We start from the raw sequence: 18,761 nt of genomic DNA, 5'->3' as shown, positions 1-18,761 counted from the left end.
CATGGATATCTCTGCCCCTGTCCTAGGGAGTTTCTAGAGCTGCCAGCTAATTTCGGAACGCACCCTTAGTAGTGTACGACAATGCAGCGTAGTTCTGTCTGTCTCTCTCACTCTTCCAAACGAGTGGGTGAGTGAGTGAGTGGATGAAATACTGCTGGATACTTATGCTCGAAGGCTGGATACTAGCTGCTTTGTAGGGACTCTAGCGACCGCAGCGACGCATGTGGCGGAGAGCAAAAAGAATAGCGAAGCTAATAACCGGTCACACGGTTTCATTGAAATGAGGCTTCGTCTTCAGACCTGGCGACTGGCAGCTATTTATACCATAAAATATGCATAATATCCACATATCTATGCCTATAAAACAGAAGCAGAGAGTTCTCTATGGTCACAGTGCCATCGGTCGACGAAAATATTTGGAACCATTTCGTAACGACGACATTTGTAGACCTTCATATCTGTCACCAAAAAGTAATTCACCACTCCTTCATACTCCGTGGTGTAACTCATCATGACTTACTATGTACTTGATTTATTCATATCGTTAGAAATATATTGATGAGCAGATAGATTAGAAATGATTGGAAATATTTCACCGTAAGAATTGTCGATAATCATTTTGAAAACTTGTATGTAAGTACTTCCCGGCATTACTTTCGCGCTACACAACTGCTAATTTGATATATATCCTCATTTGCGTAACCACTGCACATCCGGTTTGCGCCATTTCCTTCTCCATGTACCGTGCTGGACGACAGACTGCTGTTTGTTTTCTACAGTTTCTTGCGCAGTCACTTTCCCAGTCTGTTTGGTGAACGATTTTTTTTAGTTGCTATAGAAAGATATCGTATCGCGAAGTCGACGAAGCACTGATATAAAACCGACAGAGAGACACACGACAACAGAATACACAAAATACTAACAGTTGTTCAATAATTTAACTTGCGTATAGCTGTACGTTTTCTGTATTATATTTCAATAGTTTATTGGACGTTGGTAGTTTTCTTTTCGTTCTTTTTTTTTTTTTCTTCTTATTTTTGCCTATTTCGTGTCTCTTTTCACCCCTTCATCCTGGGCTAATGCGTGGAATTTCAGAAAGCTCCCCAAATCGTACAATGGCGGAGGACTTTGATGTTGAGGCATTGCTGGAGGCGCCCTATAAAAAAGGGGTAAGTTCATTTGTTACGTTTGTACATACATACATACGTATGCCATAAGTTGGCTTTAAAAAAACGTAATTTTTTTGGTCGTCAGTCGTCGAAAATATCTCGCGGGTGGAAAATTACAACGCTACTGTAATTTTTATATCATACATACGTATATAACACTCCCGTCTTTTGGGCGTAACTGTTGCATTCATTATTTATAAGGAGAAAAAAAAATATATATACATATATGTACACATAAATACAAATGTACACATGAAAAGCAAGAAACGAGAAAATAAATCAGAACATTAAAAAGAATCGAAACTAACAAAAAATGCTCACTCTATATTCTTGACTATTGATCAATTCCTCCATTTTCTGTACTTATAGATGGTATGTAACATGTACCCTCGCGCTCGTGCGATGTTCCACAGCGAGTTCCTAGAAAAGACTTGAACACGAGGTACTAAGAACGACATCATTATTCTTCATCAGGATAATAATTATTAAAATATTATTTATAGTAAATCGTAGGGTATTATTATTACTACTAATGTTTATAATATCGTTAGAATTTATATCTGTAAGTCTTAGCTTGGGAGATTCTCATCGCGTCAACACTCACTGGATTTTGGAATTCAATTTGTGCCCCTTTGTGGGTGCTGCATAATCTATGACCGCTTGCAAGAAAAATATCAGACAGTTCTTCAGAACATGGATCTTTCAAAAAATTTTACGTCTGTTTTTTGGCCAAAATTATGAAACTTGTGATGTGTAGGTTCACCTGATGAGCCTTCCTCCACTTAATTTATGCTCATTGAAAATTTGTAGTCATTTTGTTGTATTTTTCATTCATTCACACTTGAATATATGAAATCCTATCATTGAAACTTCAGAACAAGAAAATGAAAATAAATTTTGAAGGCAAAAATACCATACATGTTTGGTTTGTTACAGCATTTCACTCGTCAAACTGTTAAAATAATCGATTGAAACCAGAGTGAAAAGAGACCTATTAAATAAAATTACATGTCACGGACTCCATATTTTAAGCCAAAGACTTAAACTGAAACTTACAATTATTATAAATTTCAACAAAATCCATGATCCAGAGGCCTGATACTTTCTTCGTCAGTCCATAACATTAGTTTTGCCATTTTCCTGCTAATTGTTCAACCCTAAGACAATGCTGTACTCAGGTAAATTATCGGTATTGCAAGTTTTCTGATCACTCTTGAATTTAACCATAAAGATGAATCTTCTCATACGATTCAATAATTTAGATATCGAACGGTGCTTGCTACCTGTAATGATTAGAATCTTACTACTTTACCCTTAGAGCAATTATTTTTGAAATCTTAATCGACTTCTGTAGTAAGGGACATTTCATAAGTTGTAGGTTGTTGAAGGTAAAAAGGAAAATGTGTTTTATTGCCCCATTCAGGAGTAATTTGAAAACTTGCATTTGTTCAATTTAACGAGTATAGTATCTTCGTGAAAGCTGGAGATTATCTGAAATATCTGGTAAATCCGGATACATTTAACAAGAAAGAAGTTTTGCTTGGATTTAGAGAATTTTTGAAGAACTCAATTTAAACAATGTGGCTCACTAAATGCTCCTTATTATATTCGCCGTAGGCTCGCCGATGTTAGATAAATGGTCCTCATCCAACTTAGCGCTTCAGTGGAAGTTCATATTTCACTTTGTATTATTCAAACTGACAATCAACAGAAAATGAGAAAAATTAACTCTCATCTCAAAATGTTGTTAACACTAAAATGTTATCACATTTTATGCACAATTCACCGAACGAAATAGAAAAAATATACCTGAATTGAATTTAAATCATATTTTCTATGGCTGCCCTGCGTTTACAGGCAAATTTCATTTCAGTTCAGTTTAGTCTTACCATTTGAACCGTATGGATTTTTTTTTCACCTGCAGGGTTAATATACTTTTGTGTGCTAAATTGTCCAAGTTAAATGATGCAACGATTTTATCATAGTTTTTGACATAATATCTAATTTTAAGATATCATTGAGGATAGGTCAGGATAGTTCAACGCTAAACTACATACGAAGTATATAACTCGTAACAGTGAATGTAAAGCAATTCATATTCGTTCTAGCCTACTTTCGTCCGCATTTGATAAAATGTTTATCAATTTAGACATTTTTTTCGAATACTAAATGTATGGAGCTATTTGACCAGCTTGTTATTTTTCATATTAGAGATGCAATGCAAATCATTGACAAAAATTGGTTCACCTATCTCTAGGATTTATAAATCATGTGTTTCAATCCTTGTGAGTTTAATGTATGAACCACTTGTCGAGTCATCAAAATTTGGTGGAAGATATTTGCTAAAGTATTGTTATCTGATTTCAAATAAAAGAAAGATAATTAGGAATATTACTGCAGTATCAGATCTTGATGGAAGTATAACAAGTATCCGTCACCTTAAAAAACAGGCTTATCACAAACTGAAAACACACATTGTTTCCTCAATGTTTTCCTTGGGATTTTGCAATTGGTATTTTAGTTTTGATAACTGGTCATTTTGATTGAATTTGAATTGTCAATAAATGATATTGTTAAATATAGAAGTTGAATGGAATTTTAGTATAAGCGATGACTATATCAAACTGTGCAAGTTCATTGTTAAGTTTTATGTGGAGCGCGCAACGATATTACGTTTAATAAAGAACTGACGAGTTCTGGTCAGCTTGCGCATTGATTTTTTCAATCTTAGTGTGATTTCCATTATCAAAGTATACATAAATAACATTATTGTTTTATTTCAAATAGCAAATACAGCCCATAGACGATCAATTCCCCTGTTGAACAACAGAGTCACCGATTTATCGACGTATTTTTAACTTGTACTTTCATTCTTCGGCACTAATTTGTACTGTAATCTGTTGATCCTTAACCCTTTCTCTAAGGGTAACTTTGCGTCCAAAGTGTGAGTACCTAGGCTAGCGTTAGGGTGATGATCAAGTGTAATTTGAAAACGTACTGTCTTTGACGAGGGCTCTCTTTTGCAGAAGAAAAAGGATGTGTGGTTGGCCATTGGTAGTTTAAGACCAAGGCATGCTCAACCCAAGATTGCAATGCTTTCCTAAAACCCAATTGGTAAGTTTGAGCCAAGTGTAACACGATGCATCGTGTCACTATGCTCAGTCGTCGCCCCGACCCAAACCCGCTAAAAAATCTAGCTGACAATTGCGCTGCCGACAACGTCGATGCTCGAGTAGTCATCAAGGAAATCTCTCTTTCACAATACCAGATTTTATATTATATTATATTATACACATATATTTTTCCACAACATTATTATTATTTAACTAATATCATCTGAATTTTGATTTTTGTCCCCTTGTTCGCGTTCGTCCTTGCCACATCGGCTGGTTGGCATGGCATTCAACCTGTTTGCTGTTCGTAGGAGCAGGACTCCTTATCCCGAGACAAATCCTCCAAAGAGAATGGGTCCAGTCGGAAATCTTCTGGGTAAGTTGATACGTATTTATATTTACATATATATCAGTTAGGATGTTTCATTTGGAAGCATCCTTTTTTTTCGCTTCTGATCTGAAATTTGTACGCAATAAGAAAGGAAATGCTTGCGGACAGATATCTTTCCAATAAAATTTTCAAAGGTGGTCTTCGGAAATTCAAAGTCTTTCCATTTAACTCGATTAGCCAAACATTAATGTGTTGTGTCAAATTTATAATTTACTTTAATTTATACGTTTATTACGTTTAATTTATAACTTACTCGAAAATGAATTATTCCTTCAATTTTTGCCATTTTTGTGTTTTTAACAATAATAATTTACATTATATCGCAATAGTATACTAGTATACTAATGGAATTAGCAAAGAACCGTAAAGAAATATGTTGAAAACTTCTGTCAATATCCAAAAAATGGATTTCAAATAGGTGTTGAGAATATTTACAACTAAAACCTAAAGGGTTAAATAATACGAGGAATCTATCATTTAGACAAAAAAAATTTTTACAAGCCACATTCAATCATTCATTTTGTAGAGAAATGAATTACCTACGAATTTTTTATTTGAACTTTTTATTGTAAACTCCATGGTGTAGGCACCAAAAATGTTCAAAAATGAATTTTTAATAAAATTATTGATTTCTGATGTTCATAATTTGTGAACAGTCGAAGCTGCAGATTTCATTCTACTGATATTTTTATAGAAAATTATAGAAGATAAATATTTACATTAAAGCTAACTTTCTCCGCTTACAACTTTTGAACCATTAGAGTTATGAACTTTTTTCAATGATCACTATTGCAGCGAATTGTTAGTCTCTACAAATGTTGAATGCTTCCAGGATTGTTAATAATTTTAAAAATAATAACATCTTTCATATGGTATTTAAATAGGAAAGCTCTGAATTCCGAGAAGAACCTCCTGAAATTCGATATACGAGATATCCCATTCGTGAGAATTTTTTTGTGCTATATACAAGTTTCTCAGGCATCATAAAAAAAGGAATTATGCTTCCAAACAAAATATCCTAACATACATGTATTATTTACCGTTACAAAGTGTCTAACAGTGTGACAGAAGAGGCAATTGATCGAACTACGCTTTATAAATATACATCATCAACTCATGATGATGTGTTCTTTGGAACAAGTTGAAAGTTGTTACATTACGTAGCAGAGCTATTTTGAGAAGGATTGCTATTTCAAAAGTCTTTGAAATTGTTCGAAATGCAATAAATATTAAATTACAGCTCTGTGAAGTAATTCTCAAGTCCGAAAATTCTGATGTTTTTCTCAAAGTTTTACCAAGTTAACATTACGAATTTCAACTTGGTCTTTCGGAAGATTGCAAAGTTATCGGCGTTTACAACGTTCGCTTCTGTTGCATTTTATTAATTGCACTTGCGCACACATCGCTCAACCCATACCATTTCACGTACATGTGTTGTATAAGTAATAATAATAATAACAGTAGCAATAGTACCAATAAAAAATAAAATGGTTTGCGATTGAATGTTGTGATTGTGCCAAACATTGTCTGCTCTGCTTGACAATTCTACCTCAAGTCATAATTCTCTTTGTTATAGAAACCGTACAGTTAGTGTAAATGCCGCTTATTTTGATAATACCAAAGGTTAAACCTGAATATGGTGAGTATATAGGATGTATACTCGTAGCGTGAAAACGTGAAAAATTCCTAGTTGTAATGGGACCCAATACTTGGAATTTTGTACCGTTTTACCAACTTGTGCCAATAACAGATTTCACATATCAAAAAATACCTTAATTAAGCAGAATAAAGCAGAGGAAGATATGGGCAGATTCATTGACCTTCCATCAACTTTTCAGGCTAAAAATTTCTATTTGCCTGCAATTTTGATATTTTATAGTATAATAATTTCGTTGCTCAAAAAGATCCTATATCGAGATATGAAAATCCTCCACTTTTCAGGCCCTGGGTCATACCTTTAAGAGAAACATTCGACCAATTGTATGACATTTTACAATTGATCGTCTGTCTTCAAATTTCGTCATTATCAACAATGCCATGGTTTTTTTTCACAGTTCCTGAGGATCTACCTTAAAATAATTTCTTATTTGGAAAAATTAGACGTTATCGCATTCAAAACACACTCGATCATGTTCTTTTGTGACAATAAGCTGTGCTAAAATTTTTAAAGAAATGTTTTGTGCAACTAGATGCACACTGTAACATATCCAAATTGCATCAAAATCGAAATTTTTCACTGAGAAGCTGGCTGAAAGTTGGTGGATCGGTTCATGTAACAAAAGAAGAAATTTATTTCTGGAAATTTACAGCTCACAACTTTAGGATAAAGGCAAATTTTTTACAGTAAAGGAGGCATATTAGCTTTCGGTTTCATTTGGTCAAAAAAGAAAAAAAATGTCCGTTTCATGTTTCAGGAAACAATAATATTATATAGAAAAACAGAAAAAAAAATAGAAAAAGGATTGGATGATATTTTTATAACTTGAGAAGGATTGTCCACAGTTGTACTTCTCGATAAAAGAAAGAAAATTAAATGAAAAATGGGAATATATCCTCAAGTATTATGTAGTTAGGACCTTTTGTGCTTTTTGCCAAAAATATTTGCGATGATCCGAGAAAAAGTATTGGTCAAATCTTTTAAGCTTCTACTATGTAGTTCAAAGTAATTTCATATCAGAAAAAAAATGATGCTTAAAGAAAAATCAGCAGAGTATAAAATTACTTCTATCAAGATTCAATGTCAGTAGAAAACATTTTGTCGCTTAGAGATGATCATAAATTTGAAAATCTGTGTTCTAATTGCATATTCTGCAAACTGCGAAATAGAAAACTCCCAATAGGCTGAAGTAATTCCTTCAATTCTATAAGTTAACTTCTTGAGCAAAAAATTAACATGTGGATATTTTTAAGGCTTGACAATCGTGTAACCCTTGAAGTAAATTACATATCATTTACAGAAAGAGCAAGCATCGCTCGCGCACCCGTTCAAGATCAAGAGATCGGAAAGACAGGAGAGACCGAGATCGTGGAGAGAGAGATCGGGATCGTGAGCGTGAACGCGGTGAGAGAGAGCGTGATCGTGACCGAGGAGACAGAGACCGTGATAGGGGAGACAGAGAACGGGAGCGGGACAAGGATCGGGACAGAGAGCGAGATAAGGATCGTGACAAGGACCGTGATAAGGAGCGGGATCGTGACAGAAAACGAAGAACGCGCTCTCGAGAGCGGCGTGACCGAGACAAAGATAAGGAACCCGAAAGAGAAAAGGATCGAGGCCGCGACAGGGATAGAAAAAAGAAGAGATCGCTGACGCCTATCTCGCTTCCTAGAGTTCGACCACCCTTTGGGAAGGCAGTTAGCCCGCTAGGACTGTGAGTATTGATATCATATGGCCAAAGCCAGTTGAAAGTCAACGAATGGTTTTTGACAATTGATATAATCTCATTTTTGTTCTCTCTTTTATTGCAGGGTTGATGAGCTCACTCCCGAAGAACGTGACGCTAGAACTGTATTTTGCATGCAACTGAGCCAGCGAATTAGAGCACGTGACTTAGAAGAGTTCTTCTCTAGTGTTGGCAAAGTCCAGGATGTCAGACTTATCACTTGCAATAAAACCAGGCGGTTCAAAGGAATTGCTTATGTCGAATTTAAGGACCCAGAAAGCGTCACACTGGTATGTAGAATGCATTATTCGGGCTATTTTTTTTACTAAAGATTTGGTCACATGTATCACCAGAGAAAAGAATTTTGATCTATTCTGCAATACTTGTTCCCAGTAATTCTCAAATTGTATTAATTTGACATGATTTTCGTTTGAAACAATGGTATATTGGTACAGTTTCTGTTTTTCTTTTTGCAAAGGCATTGGGTTTATCGGGACAGAAATTACTGGGTATACCGATAGTTGTCCAACATACTCAAGCAGAGAAAAATCGTATGGGCAACTCGATGCCAAATCTTATGCCAAAGGGACAGACTGGACCGATGCGGCTTTACGTTGGGTCTCTGCATTTCAATATAACTGAAGACATGCTTCGAGGGATTTTTGAACCGTTTGGTAAAATTGATAACATCCAACTGATCATGGATCCGGAAACTGGTCGCAGCAAAGGATACGGATTTTTAACGGTAAGTTTACAAACATGTGATTTCACAATACAAAAACAAATGAATTTTGAAAAACCGTTTAAAGTCACTGATGCACAATGTGCGTTATTATTATTTTATTTTTTGCCTGCATATTAGTAGACCTGATGCAGAGTTTGACGTATCTTTATCAGGGGGAAAATCATATGCTAAAGAAATTCCAAGCTACTGTTACACAGCCACGTACGCGATGTATTGTCACGTACGTGAAAAACAACAGAAGCATGACAAAAATAAATTGATTACAAGAAAATATTTGTTCTCTTGTATGTCGATCGGAAATGGTTGAATAAATCAACCCAGATAAGAAATCTTTTCACATAACATGTCATTCCTGATACAGTTCCGAAATGCTGATGACGCGAAAAAAGCTTTGGAACAATTGAACGGGTTTGAACTAGCCGGCAGGCCCATGAAAGTCGGCAATGTCACGGAACGCACAGATTTACTCCAGGGTTCTTCTCTCTTAGACACTGATGAATTGGATCGCAGCGGTATAGACCTTGGTGCAACGGGCAGGTTTGTAGATACAAAATAAAATATCGGAAATTCCACGTGGTTTCACCAAACACTGGACGGTTTCCATTCCTAATCTTATTATAACTTTAGTATATGGTAGTATACGGTAGTATATGATACAACCTTCTGTTTTTCTACTCGATAGTCCCCACTGTTGCGAACTTAGAAACCGTAAAATTTCGGATCTTCGGGCCACTTTTGAAATTTCTACGCATAATTACGATAATTTGAAGATATTTCTCGAAAATAGTACTTTATTGGCTTGGAAGTTACGAATTATTTACTGCCGTTGTGACTCAGAAATTACAAAAAATTCTAGACCAAATTACACAGGTAGTAATTAAAAAATGCTTGGTAAAACCACACGGAATTGAACAGGAAAGAATATACCTAATTTATTCGACAATTAGCATATCCGAATATTGTAAAGCTAATGATTTTTATTTAATATTATTTTTCAGGTTACAGCTAATGTGCAAATTGGCTGAAGGAACTGGTCTCGAAATTCCTCCAGCAGCAGCGAATGCTTTGAACATGGCACCGGTGATTGCAGCCCCACAACCACCTCCGCAAGCGGCTCCACCTATCGCCACTCAGTGTTTCATGTTGTCGAACATGTTTGATCCGCAAAAGTAAGTTTCGTGCTTTGATTGTATCTGAATATTTCGGTGGAAATGCGACGAATATCCCTAAAGTTTTTTCTAAAATTATTTGAAGGAATCTAATATTCTGGAATTCGGATTCTTCGGAATACTTGCAAAGAATTTCAATGTTTCTTTATAATAATTCAAGGAAAATCAGAAAACAATACAATGTCAAAGAACAATTTTGGCAAGATTAGGTATTGTTGTTAGGAAAATTGCTAAATTAAACAGAAAACCTTCGTGTTAAAGAGAAAACCAGTCTCTGTTTGAAAAGCTGTTCAAATTGATTCGCACTTTGCACCTTGACTTCTTTTTTCAAAACGAATCACAGAATTTCAATGGAACTTGTCTGAAGTATTCAATTTCACTTGAAATTTTGAATAAATAAAATAAGTTACACTGATTGATTTCAGCGAGACGAATCCAAATTGGGCAAAGGAAATCCGAGACGACGTTATCGAAGAGTGTAACAAACACGGCGGTGTTTTACACGTCTACGTTGATCAGGCCTCTCCTCAAGGTAACGTGTACGTGAAATGTCCATCAATCGCGACAGCCGTCGCTGCTGTGAATTCGTTGCACGGACGATGGTTCGCGGGACGTGTTATAACCGCAGCGTACGTGCCTCTCGTTAATTACCACTCGTTATTCCCCGACGCAATGACAGCCTTACAGTTACTTGCACCGAGTGCTCCAAGGCGAGGAATGTGATCTCAAGCTTAGTAAGAATAAACGGGTTATTCAGATATTTTAAATTCAATATCTAATTTACTCTTAACGATCACAATTTTCATTTCTACGTGTATGAATACCGTGGTATTTCGTGTATCATCAATCATTCCGTGGTATTAATGGTATGGATGTGACTTAGTAGGAAAAATTATGTTCTGACTATATTCAGAATCAATGGGTCTCACTGTTGAAATCAAGAGTTGGGAAAGGAAAAAAAAAATGGTAACAAAAAATATCCAGCGGTGTTGTGACGATGATAGTGAATACCAATAAAACAATATCCCTATGATACGATAGACATGAATCTAAGAAAATTCGAACTTAACATACCGATAATTAGAATAACGAGTCTGAGCAAATTTGAATATCGCGAGCTCAGATATTGACAACTTGAGACAAGCTTCTATAATTAGACCGCTCAAAATGATTAATCTTTGACGTTTTGGATCTGATTTTAATGTTTCTGCAAATATTCTCTTCACCATACAGATTCAATCCAGAGATCGCCCACAAAAATCCTAGAAATATCTTCATAGTGCATAAAAATAGATTTTCTTCGACATTCACATTTGCGCGTTATAACTATGGTATACTGTAAGATTTCTTGAATGTTTTCCTAAATAAAACAAGCAAAATGAGCTCAAAAACATTAGAATCTGAAAAAAATGAGTTCAATCAGTTTGAACGTTCTAATTATAAAAGCTTTTCTCTTATTGCCAATATCTTGGTTTGTGTGATTCGGATTTGCGCAGCATCATTTCGATCATATAGTAGGGCTGTTGTTTCGTTTGTCTTGACTATCATTGGCACAAGCAATACTTCCAAAGATTTTTCGAACAATTTGTTATCTTTATCCAATTTTTAATTCAGATGGCCCCTTCCTGCTTTATTCTGACACTGACATTGCATTCGATCTGGTCTGAATATTGTTTATCTGTAGAATTATTGATGCTATACACACCAGTAGTTATAAACAGTCGCTGAAAAATAACAAAAATGATTTGTTACATAAGTTAAATTACTTGAAATGAATAATAAAGACAATTTATAGTTTCGACGTTTGATGATATACAATAAACTGCAAGAACCCCACATGGACGTTTTTGTTGGTAAGCTATTGTAATATGATTGTAGATTTGTTATATTTTTACTGCAATCAAAATTGCAACTAACAAGTGATAATTATTCACGATACTTGATGATATTAGATTTCAATGGTGTAACCTCGTTTTCTTTCAATGTTAGAGCGGTAAAAATATTATTGTTGATTGTCAGCCAATCCCAGATACAATGGTAAATTATCATTTCATTTATTGTAGGAATTTTCTCTTATTATTATTTGATTTGAACAATCGCTATTTATAAAATTGTATAAAAAATGTGCCTAGTTCAAATTTATAATACGAAAATCATCACCTAATCATTACATATTTTGTATTACTATATTTCGTTGGTAAAACACGTGATTGATTCTTTCTATGTAATTCAATATTGTACAAATCTTGGGTTTTGCGGGTTCGAATTCAATGGAAAAACCTTCTAGAACAATTCATTTAGTTATCTAGTGCTAATTTACACTAAATAAGATTACAGCAAGGTAACTGAGATCTAATTTTACGTTTGACTGCGTTCCAAGAGATTCTTTCAATCTACAATAATACTTGTTTTCTATTTGTACTTACTTTGAGGTTCATTCTTGACGGGTTTCAGACTCTTGGTCCACTTGAACACAAAATTAAAAAATCATATTCGATTCAATTTCGGCTTAAAAATCTTCGGCCTCAAATCTGGATCAAATGCCCCAGATTGCACAGTTGATGACATTGGACAATTATTCAATTAGTTATTGAGGAAGTGCGATACCCGCAGACCCCTTTGATTAACGTATTGACAAGGTATAGCTGTATATAAGTTTTGTAAATTAACTTAAACTAGTAATAGATATAACTTAACAAATGTAACTTCGCAAGTATGATAAATTAAATTAATGTAAATTTATGGCGTATTCACCCTGGTCTGCAATAAAAACGTTACAAACAAGAGACTGTTTTCAAAAAATACTACTTCAGCGCTTCCCTCCAATCTTTCGACTAACCGAATTGAGATATAATCTGTTTTGGGAAAAATGAAGAGTGAGAATTTTCATCACAGTGCAACGAAAGTTCAATGAATTGAATAAAAATAAGTTTATTATTTCATTATTTACACCTACAGCGATAATTTGTTGAACAAATCAATCGAAAGAATGAAAATATTTGCTGTTTTATTTTTTTCGAAAAACTAATTCCAATTCATGAAAATCCATATTTTAATTGCTCAAGAAAATTCATTCGATCTTACAAATTTCACTAAAATAATAATTATCAACGAGTTATATTCCACTTGAGATCTGCACATATGCTAATATGGTCACTAGGGAATACGACGGATGGTAACGCTGTGTGTTGGGTGAGCTCTTCAGTGCTTGGCATTGGAATGACTTGATCAACTTGCAGTCGGTCCGTCTGATAATATATGTAATCAAGACAGTCAGCAAACCCTTTCGTAAAGTTTGTATACTCGGGTGTACCGCATGCACTAGCAAACGACATATTGTGCGATAGTGATACAGATTGTACTGCCTCTTCAGTATCTGTGACAAACATAAACTTCATGTGATGCAATTAAGCCTAAGGATATGTGGGCCATACCGCACGAATTAAAAGGTAGGAAAAACGAAAAAAAAACAAACAAACAATTTAATAAATCTTAAGTAGCGTTATTTGTGCCAATGATAGTGAACATGAGTGAGACGACATCTACACAGTACTAGAAATGCATCTGAGGAAATTTGAATAATACAAATCAGGGTAGCGACAAGTTTACTGAAGTACTATTCCCTCAATTTTGCCAGCAGAAATTTCAGTACTCCCTCACCTTTCGCTTCCAAATTTGAGAAATGTTGGAAAGCTTTTATGATGAACGGCGCATAAGATTATATCATATTATAAAAGCAAGTTTGACTGAGTTTACGAAACACATTTGGCTTCTTGAGTAATTTGGAGAAAGAACAAGGGAAAAATTAATTTTACCCTATGGAACGACATAATCCCCTGATTTTGAGATTCAAACAATTTGAGTAAAGGTTTTATACTGTTCAAAATGATTAAACTGTGGTTTTTGATCAAATTCTAAGGTTTTGGGCTTATTTTGTTACCGTAGAAATCTCCAAAGATCGCCTGAAGAATGTTTTACAAGTAGGTTATCTTAAGAGTGAATAAAAATAGGCTTGTGTAAGTACCGTGCAACAAATATTCACAATTACATTTGCGTGTTATAATTATATTAATGTAAGATTTCTTGAATGTTTTTAAAACAGTTTATGAGAATCTATTCAGCACGTAAAATAAACCAAAAAATATTTAGAATTGTGTGAAATAAAAACCCCAGTTCAATCATTCCAAAGGTTCTAATTTTAGACCTCTTTTCTGAAATTGTTAATATCTTAGCTAGTGTTATTCGAATTTGCTCAAAGTCATTTATATTACATAGTAAGGATGTTTCACTCAAGTTTACTACTATTTGGGCGAATAACATTGCTGGAGATTTTTGCAAACGGTTTTTTCTCGATTTCTACCTTTTTATTCGGATAGGACCACCGATTCCATCTTGAGGAGGAATATACCTCACAAAACGCTTTTTTATAACGCTGGGTTGAAAATTTAAATTATTTCATCAACTATATTTTCTCACAATAGATTACTCGTATTCGAAACAATAATTGAGAAAAATTTAACATTTAGGCCAATTTATTTACCGTAGTTATACCCAGTAGAAGTAAAAGTAGTTGTATGTAGGGTAGAGATCAGATCGTTGGACAGAACTTTTGAAAATTTGGCTTGAACTTTCTACAAATATGTGATTTCGGAAAACGAATTGTACTTAGCAATACTATTCATGTGTGATGTTATTGCATAATTATTATCCATATGAAATCTACTCTGGAATACGGGTAATTTTCTGTGAAACAACTAAGTCAGAAAAAAAAAAACATTCCAAGGTGTGTGTTCTCCATTTAGATGATTCTAGGTAAGACTTATTTTGTCCAACTTACTACTACTCCAGTCTTTGTAATCTTCAGGTATTTGATTTTTGCACATCAGTTGATAAATACCAGAATCTGGTGAACTGTTGAAATCGCCGCACAATATGATACTTACATTGTGGTCCGGGAACTGTAAATTTTAATCATTTCTCAGAACCAAATTCACATTTGATATCTACATAATCTTTATTTTCGTTTGTTTTGTTTGTTTGCCAATTTTGGAGTGCTTTAAGACTTTCTACAAATTGCAATGACAATTTCCTAACACTTAACGAAACAAACAGACCTTCTTATCTTTTAGTTATATGATAAAAAGGTGTTCGTATCCCCTTTTCATTGGCCTAATCTTTTGCATTTTGCAATGAAAATTAAATAAATGTAAAAATTTTCCAACAATCGACTACATGTTACGAACAGTACCAGAGTTCTATTCTTTACCTTTTTCTGAACTTCATTTGCAACGTTACGAACGTAAAGGAGGCTATAATAGCCTTGCAATAATCGTATATGATCGGCATCCGGATGAAAATACAAATGTGTATTGCCAACAACAAGAATTTCTGAAGGATTGTCAAGCGACAGTAATGTTGTTGCCTAAAACATGAAGCACATTAATATAGTGCATGAGAAACACTATGGTTTGAAGTGTATTTTTAATGCAAGGTAAGGTGTACAACTCACTTGCACAGCAGTAGATCTGCGCAAAAACCTTTCCTTGACTTTTTCGTTCGTTATAGAATTCCAAGTCTGATCGAATCCTGGTAAATCTACATTCTCACCAATGACAGTAGATTCGAAGTTCAGTTTTTGGAATCTATGAATGTTGAAGAAAGTCGATAGCCCTTCACTCACAGTCCCACCCTTACGATTAAAAACACCGTTGTAATCAAGAGTTGAAAGTGTCGGAAGTAGGTCACGATGAAATATTTTATGATCCACCTCTTGGAGACAGATAATATCAGAATTGTACCCTAAAATAATTCGATATAAAGAGATGAATCTCTTTCATCTAGACTTTGGACAGTTTACACGATCGCCAGCTGATTTGAAGGTAATTCTTCGCGAGTATTTAATGAAAGTGTTACAATATTCTGTTTTAAATGAGAAAACTAATAATGAAATCTCATTTTTCCAAGCCAAGAAGAATACAAGCGTGTAACTTATGTTTTGCTCACCTATCAACTCTTTGAGAATAAGATACTTTCGGTAGTCCATCTCTAGAGCGTATGGTGGGCAGTACGGAAAGAGTTCATCTCTAGAGTAGCCAGAGTCAGTGTACAAATCTGCGAGTATGTTGTATGACACTATTCTGAAACTAATAATGACTTAAATTCAGTTGTGGCCTAAGTTGGCAGAAGTGCAAGTGGAACGTAAAAAAAAATTAGCAAGACAAATCGGTCAGACCGAACACAACAGTCTTAGAACTTCCTGCTATTCCAGTTATTTGTAAACATTAAAATCTATAACCAAAAATCAGACCTTTGAAACTTGAAACTTGATTCAAGAATAAAATCACAGTTGTATAACAATTTTGATTGTTCAATCTCAAAAGCTAGCGCACACAAGCGATGAACTTGCATCATTTATCGTTAAGACAAGTTTGATATTTACAATAAAATAGTCAACTTTGGAAGCAGAATTTGCAAATCAAAGCCGCAATAGGTACATGATTAAAAATTCGAACGCATTACCAATCGCCAGAGAGTTTTTTCTTGGTAAATGAGTGCCTTGTTTCGAATGGACAATGCCCTGGACCAGCCTCAATTGTTGACGAAGATTGGACTTCGACGGTTGGTCCTACTTCATCTGCTTTTTTGGGCACGCATTGCAGTTTCAGCAGGCAGCCAATTTCTTCGACTTTGGGGGTGTAAACAAATCCTTGACCGACTTCTTGCCAATCGTTGGTATGGGGTTTCGATTTGTTATTTGTGTACCACGTAAATGTTGTCTCGGTTTGAGAAGTGTGAGAAGCTTCAAACCTTGCCGGATAAGTTGGAAACGCGGCAAGTATGCATTTTGGCAATCTGATGTCGCTCACCCATGGAGCGTTGTATTTGACTGAATATACACTTCCTAGTACCACTAGGCTAATGTCAGCTTTTGATGTGAAAATACTTCTGCAGGCTGCGTCACCTTCGACAGGTATACCATGGGATAGGAGAGCAGATTTGCACTCCTCGACAGGGAGGGGGTCTTCTAAAACCTTACCTTTCAATTTTCTCTTTTTTTTCTTTGCGTTCAGAGCGTTACCGACATTCGTGTCGACTCTTGAGAGAAAATTGGACACCGTGGAATCGGGTTTTCTGTTGAAATTGAACTGCTTGTTCAGATTACGTTCTGCGTTAATATATCGAAAACTCACATCGAATGTCTCGGCTTCTTCGTCGTAACGAACGAACGCCTCATTCATTTTCAATATCAATTTTTTCTCTTCGTGTTTGAAGCGAAATAATATCTTAGGGAAACAACTATTTGTCACTTTACAGGTTAGGAACGTACCTTTGCTCAAATAATATTGCAAACGTGAATACGACATGGTAGACTTTAACCTCCCGTTTCATGACCGCATGTCTTGTTTTTCAATCGGGCTTTAATGCAGCATCTTTACCAAGTCACAGCAAAGGACGAGGAGAAATGACCAGTAGAATCGTGAGTAGAACGTTGAATGTTTTTCAGGTAGCTCTAGGCACGGCTCTAGGGTCTGGCTGTATCCACGCTCGTGTTACCGACTGAGTTCAATAAAAGTAAGAGCATTTTACCATTCAAATTGCTGTTATACTGGACAAAATAAACATAATACAAACACTAGTAGGCCTAGACCTAAAGAAGTAATATCATTTGGTGATGTTTGTAATTTTTTTTTTTTTTTATCAACATAGCAGTTATTTGTATGATGAACATGCTCTGTTTTATCTAAGCTTGGTAAGAAAAAGGCGAAAGGAGTGATCACTGACGTATGTATGTACAATTAGTTTCAACTGAAACCCCATTTTGAGTTGGAGGGTGTTAGGACCCGATGGTAACAGTAAACGTGCGAAAACGCGAGTTTTTGGATTTCGGTAATGACAAAGTTTACAGTTGAGCTTGTGCGATCACCCTCGATTTTTGAACTTTCTTCAGCAATCATACATGTACGGCCGTAAACTCTATTATTTTCTAAATTTTGAAGCGATTCTCACACTCGGGAGAGGAGAAACGTGTGAAGTACGGTTTATTGACTTCGTCAAAAAAACAGGACGGTAGAGCAGGTTTAAATATCGCGCGGGAATGTCGGAGAACGAACAAGACATAAGTTTTTGTCTAAGCAGATTTTAGATGCAATAATCAGAGTCAATAAAATGTTACCTTATAGCGCTTTTTTCACGGCATATTTATTTATCCGAGAGAATCTAAACTGTAATCATCGTCTTGGAATACTTGTAGGCTTTATGTGTATTATTCGCTTTTTATTTGTCGAAATGAACAATGAATAGATTTTTGCACGCAGAAATGGTTTGCTCATGCCAGTATATACTTAATAATCGGAAGAGCAAAAAAATTTTGAAAATTGGCCTTGTATCACCTAATTGTATGTAACGTTTTAAAATAATACGAGTACCTCACATACCAGTATCTTCCTCAGGTGATTGCAGTCTGCGACAAGACATCGGAGTATCACTTGCGATATGGCGAAGCAGAATTTCCAACGCTGAACCTTCGCCACCTTTTGGCGTAGAAGAATTGCTGCACGACGTATTCTCCTGCGGATTTACCGATTCGCCGGTCCAAGTGAAACGGTTTTTATTTTTCGGCAAAGTTCCGACTAGCATTTCCAAAAATTCCTCCGTTTGCATGGTGTTCGGCAACTCTGGATAACTTTTCACTTTTTTTCGATTAAATACATCACCTTCATTTTTAGTCAGGGTTTTTCGATTAGTTTTATGCTGTAGACACAGCGGAGCTTCAGTAGTTTTGATTTCCACC

At 35.3% G+C, this 18,761-nt stretch overlaps 2 protein-coding genes across 7 annotated transcripts; one reads left to right on the top strand and one right to left on the bottom strand.

The window, feature by feature from the left end:
* Positions 1-725: 725 nt before the first annotated feature.
* On the top strand, positions 726-12,754 carry LOC124404982 (RNA-binding protein 39). 6 transcript variants are annotated; one of them, XM_046879561.1, is made up of 11 exons: positions 827-954; positions 1,096-1,169; positions 1,539-1,611; positions 4,196-4,283; positions 4,594-4,658; positions 7,631-8,044; positions 8,142-8,346; positions 8,535-8,801; positions 9,163-9,338; positions 9,800-9,970; positions 10,396-12,754. In XM_046879561.1, the coding sequence occupies exons 4-11, from the start codon at positions 4,242-4,244 to the stop codon at positions 10,691-10,693; spliced, it is 1,638 nt and encodes a 545-aa protein (XP_046735517.1). In that variant the 5' UTR covers positions 827-954; positions 1,096-1,169; positions 1,539-1,611; positions 4,196-4,241; the 3' UTR covers positions 10,694-12,754. The 6 variants fall into 6 exon arrangements, with proteins under 6 accessions (XP_046735514.1, XP_046735513.1, XP_046735512.1 ...); XM_046879559.1 differs by having other exon boundaries at positions 826-1,169; XM_046879558.1 differs by lacking the exons at positions 827-954; positions 1,539-1,611; positions 4,196-4,283 and adding an exon at positions 726-811.
* Positions 12,755-12,980: 226 nt separating this feature from the next.
* On the bottom strand, positions 12,981-17,488 carry LOC124404981 (2',5'-phosphodiesterase 12). Its single transcript, XM_046879555.1, has 6 exons — positions 16,490-17,488; positions 15,974-16,113; positions 15,480-15,769; positions 15,237-15,392; positions 14,808-14,928; positions 12,981-13,346 (listed from the first exon to the last, which is right to left on the bottom strand). Exons 1-6 carry the CDS (start codon positions 17,332-17,334, stop codon positions 13,078-13,080), a joined length of 1,821 nt encoding a protein of 606 aa, XP_046735511.1. The 5' UTR covers positions 17,335-17,488; the 3' UTR covers positions 12,981-13,077.
* Positions 17,489-18,761: the final 1,273 nt, after the last annotated feature.

The sequence above is a fragment of the Diprion similis genome, chromosome 3, assembly GCF_021155765.1.
Source record: "Diprion similis isolate iyDipSimi1 chromosome 3, iyDipSimi1.1, whole genome shotgun sequence".
Classification (NCBI taxonomy): Eukaryota; Metazoa; Arthropoda; class Insecta; order Hymenoptera; family Diprionidae; genus Diprion; species Diprion similis.
The sequence above is the reverse complement of the archived record's forward strand: the minus strand, read 5'-3'. Positions and strand labels throughout refer to the sequence as shown.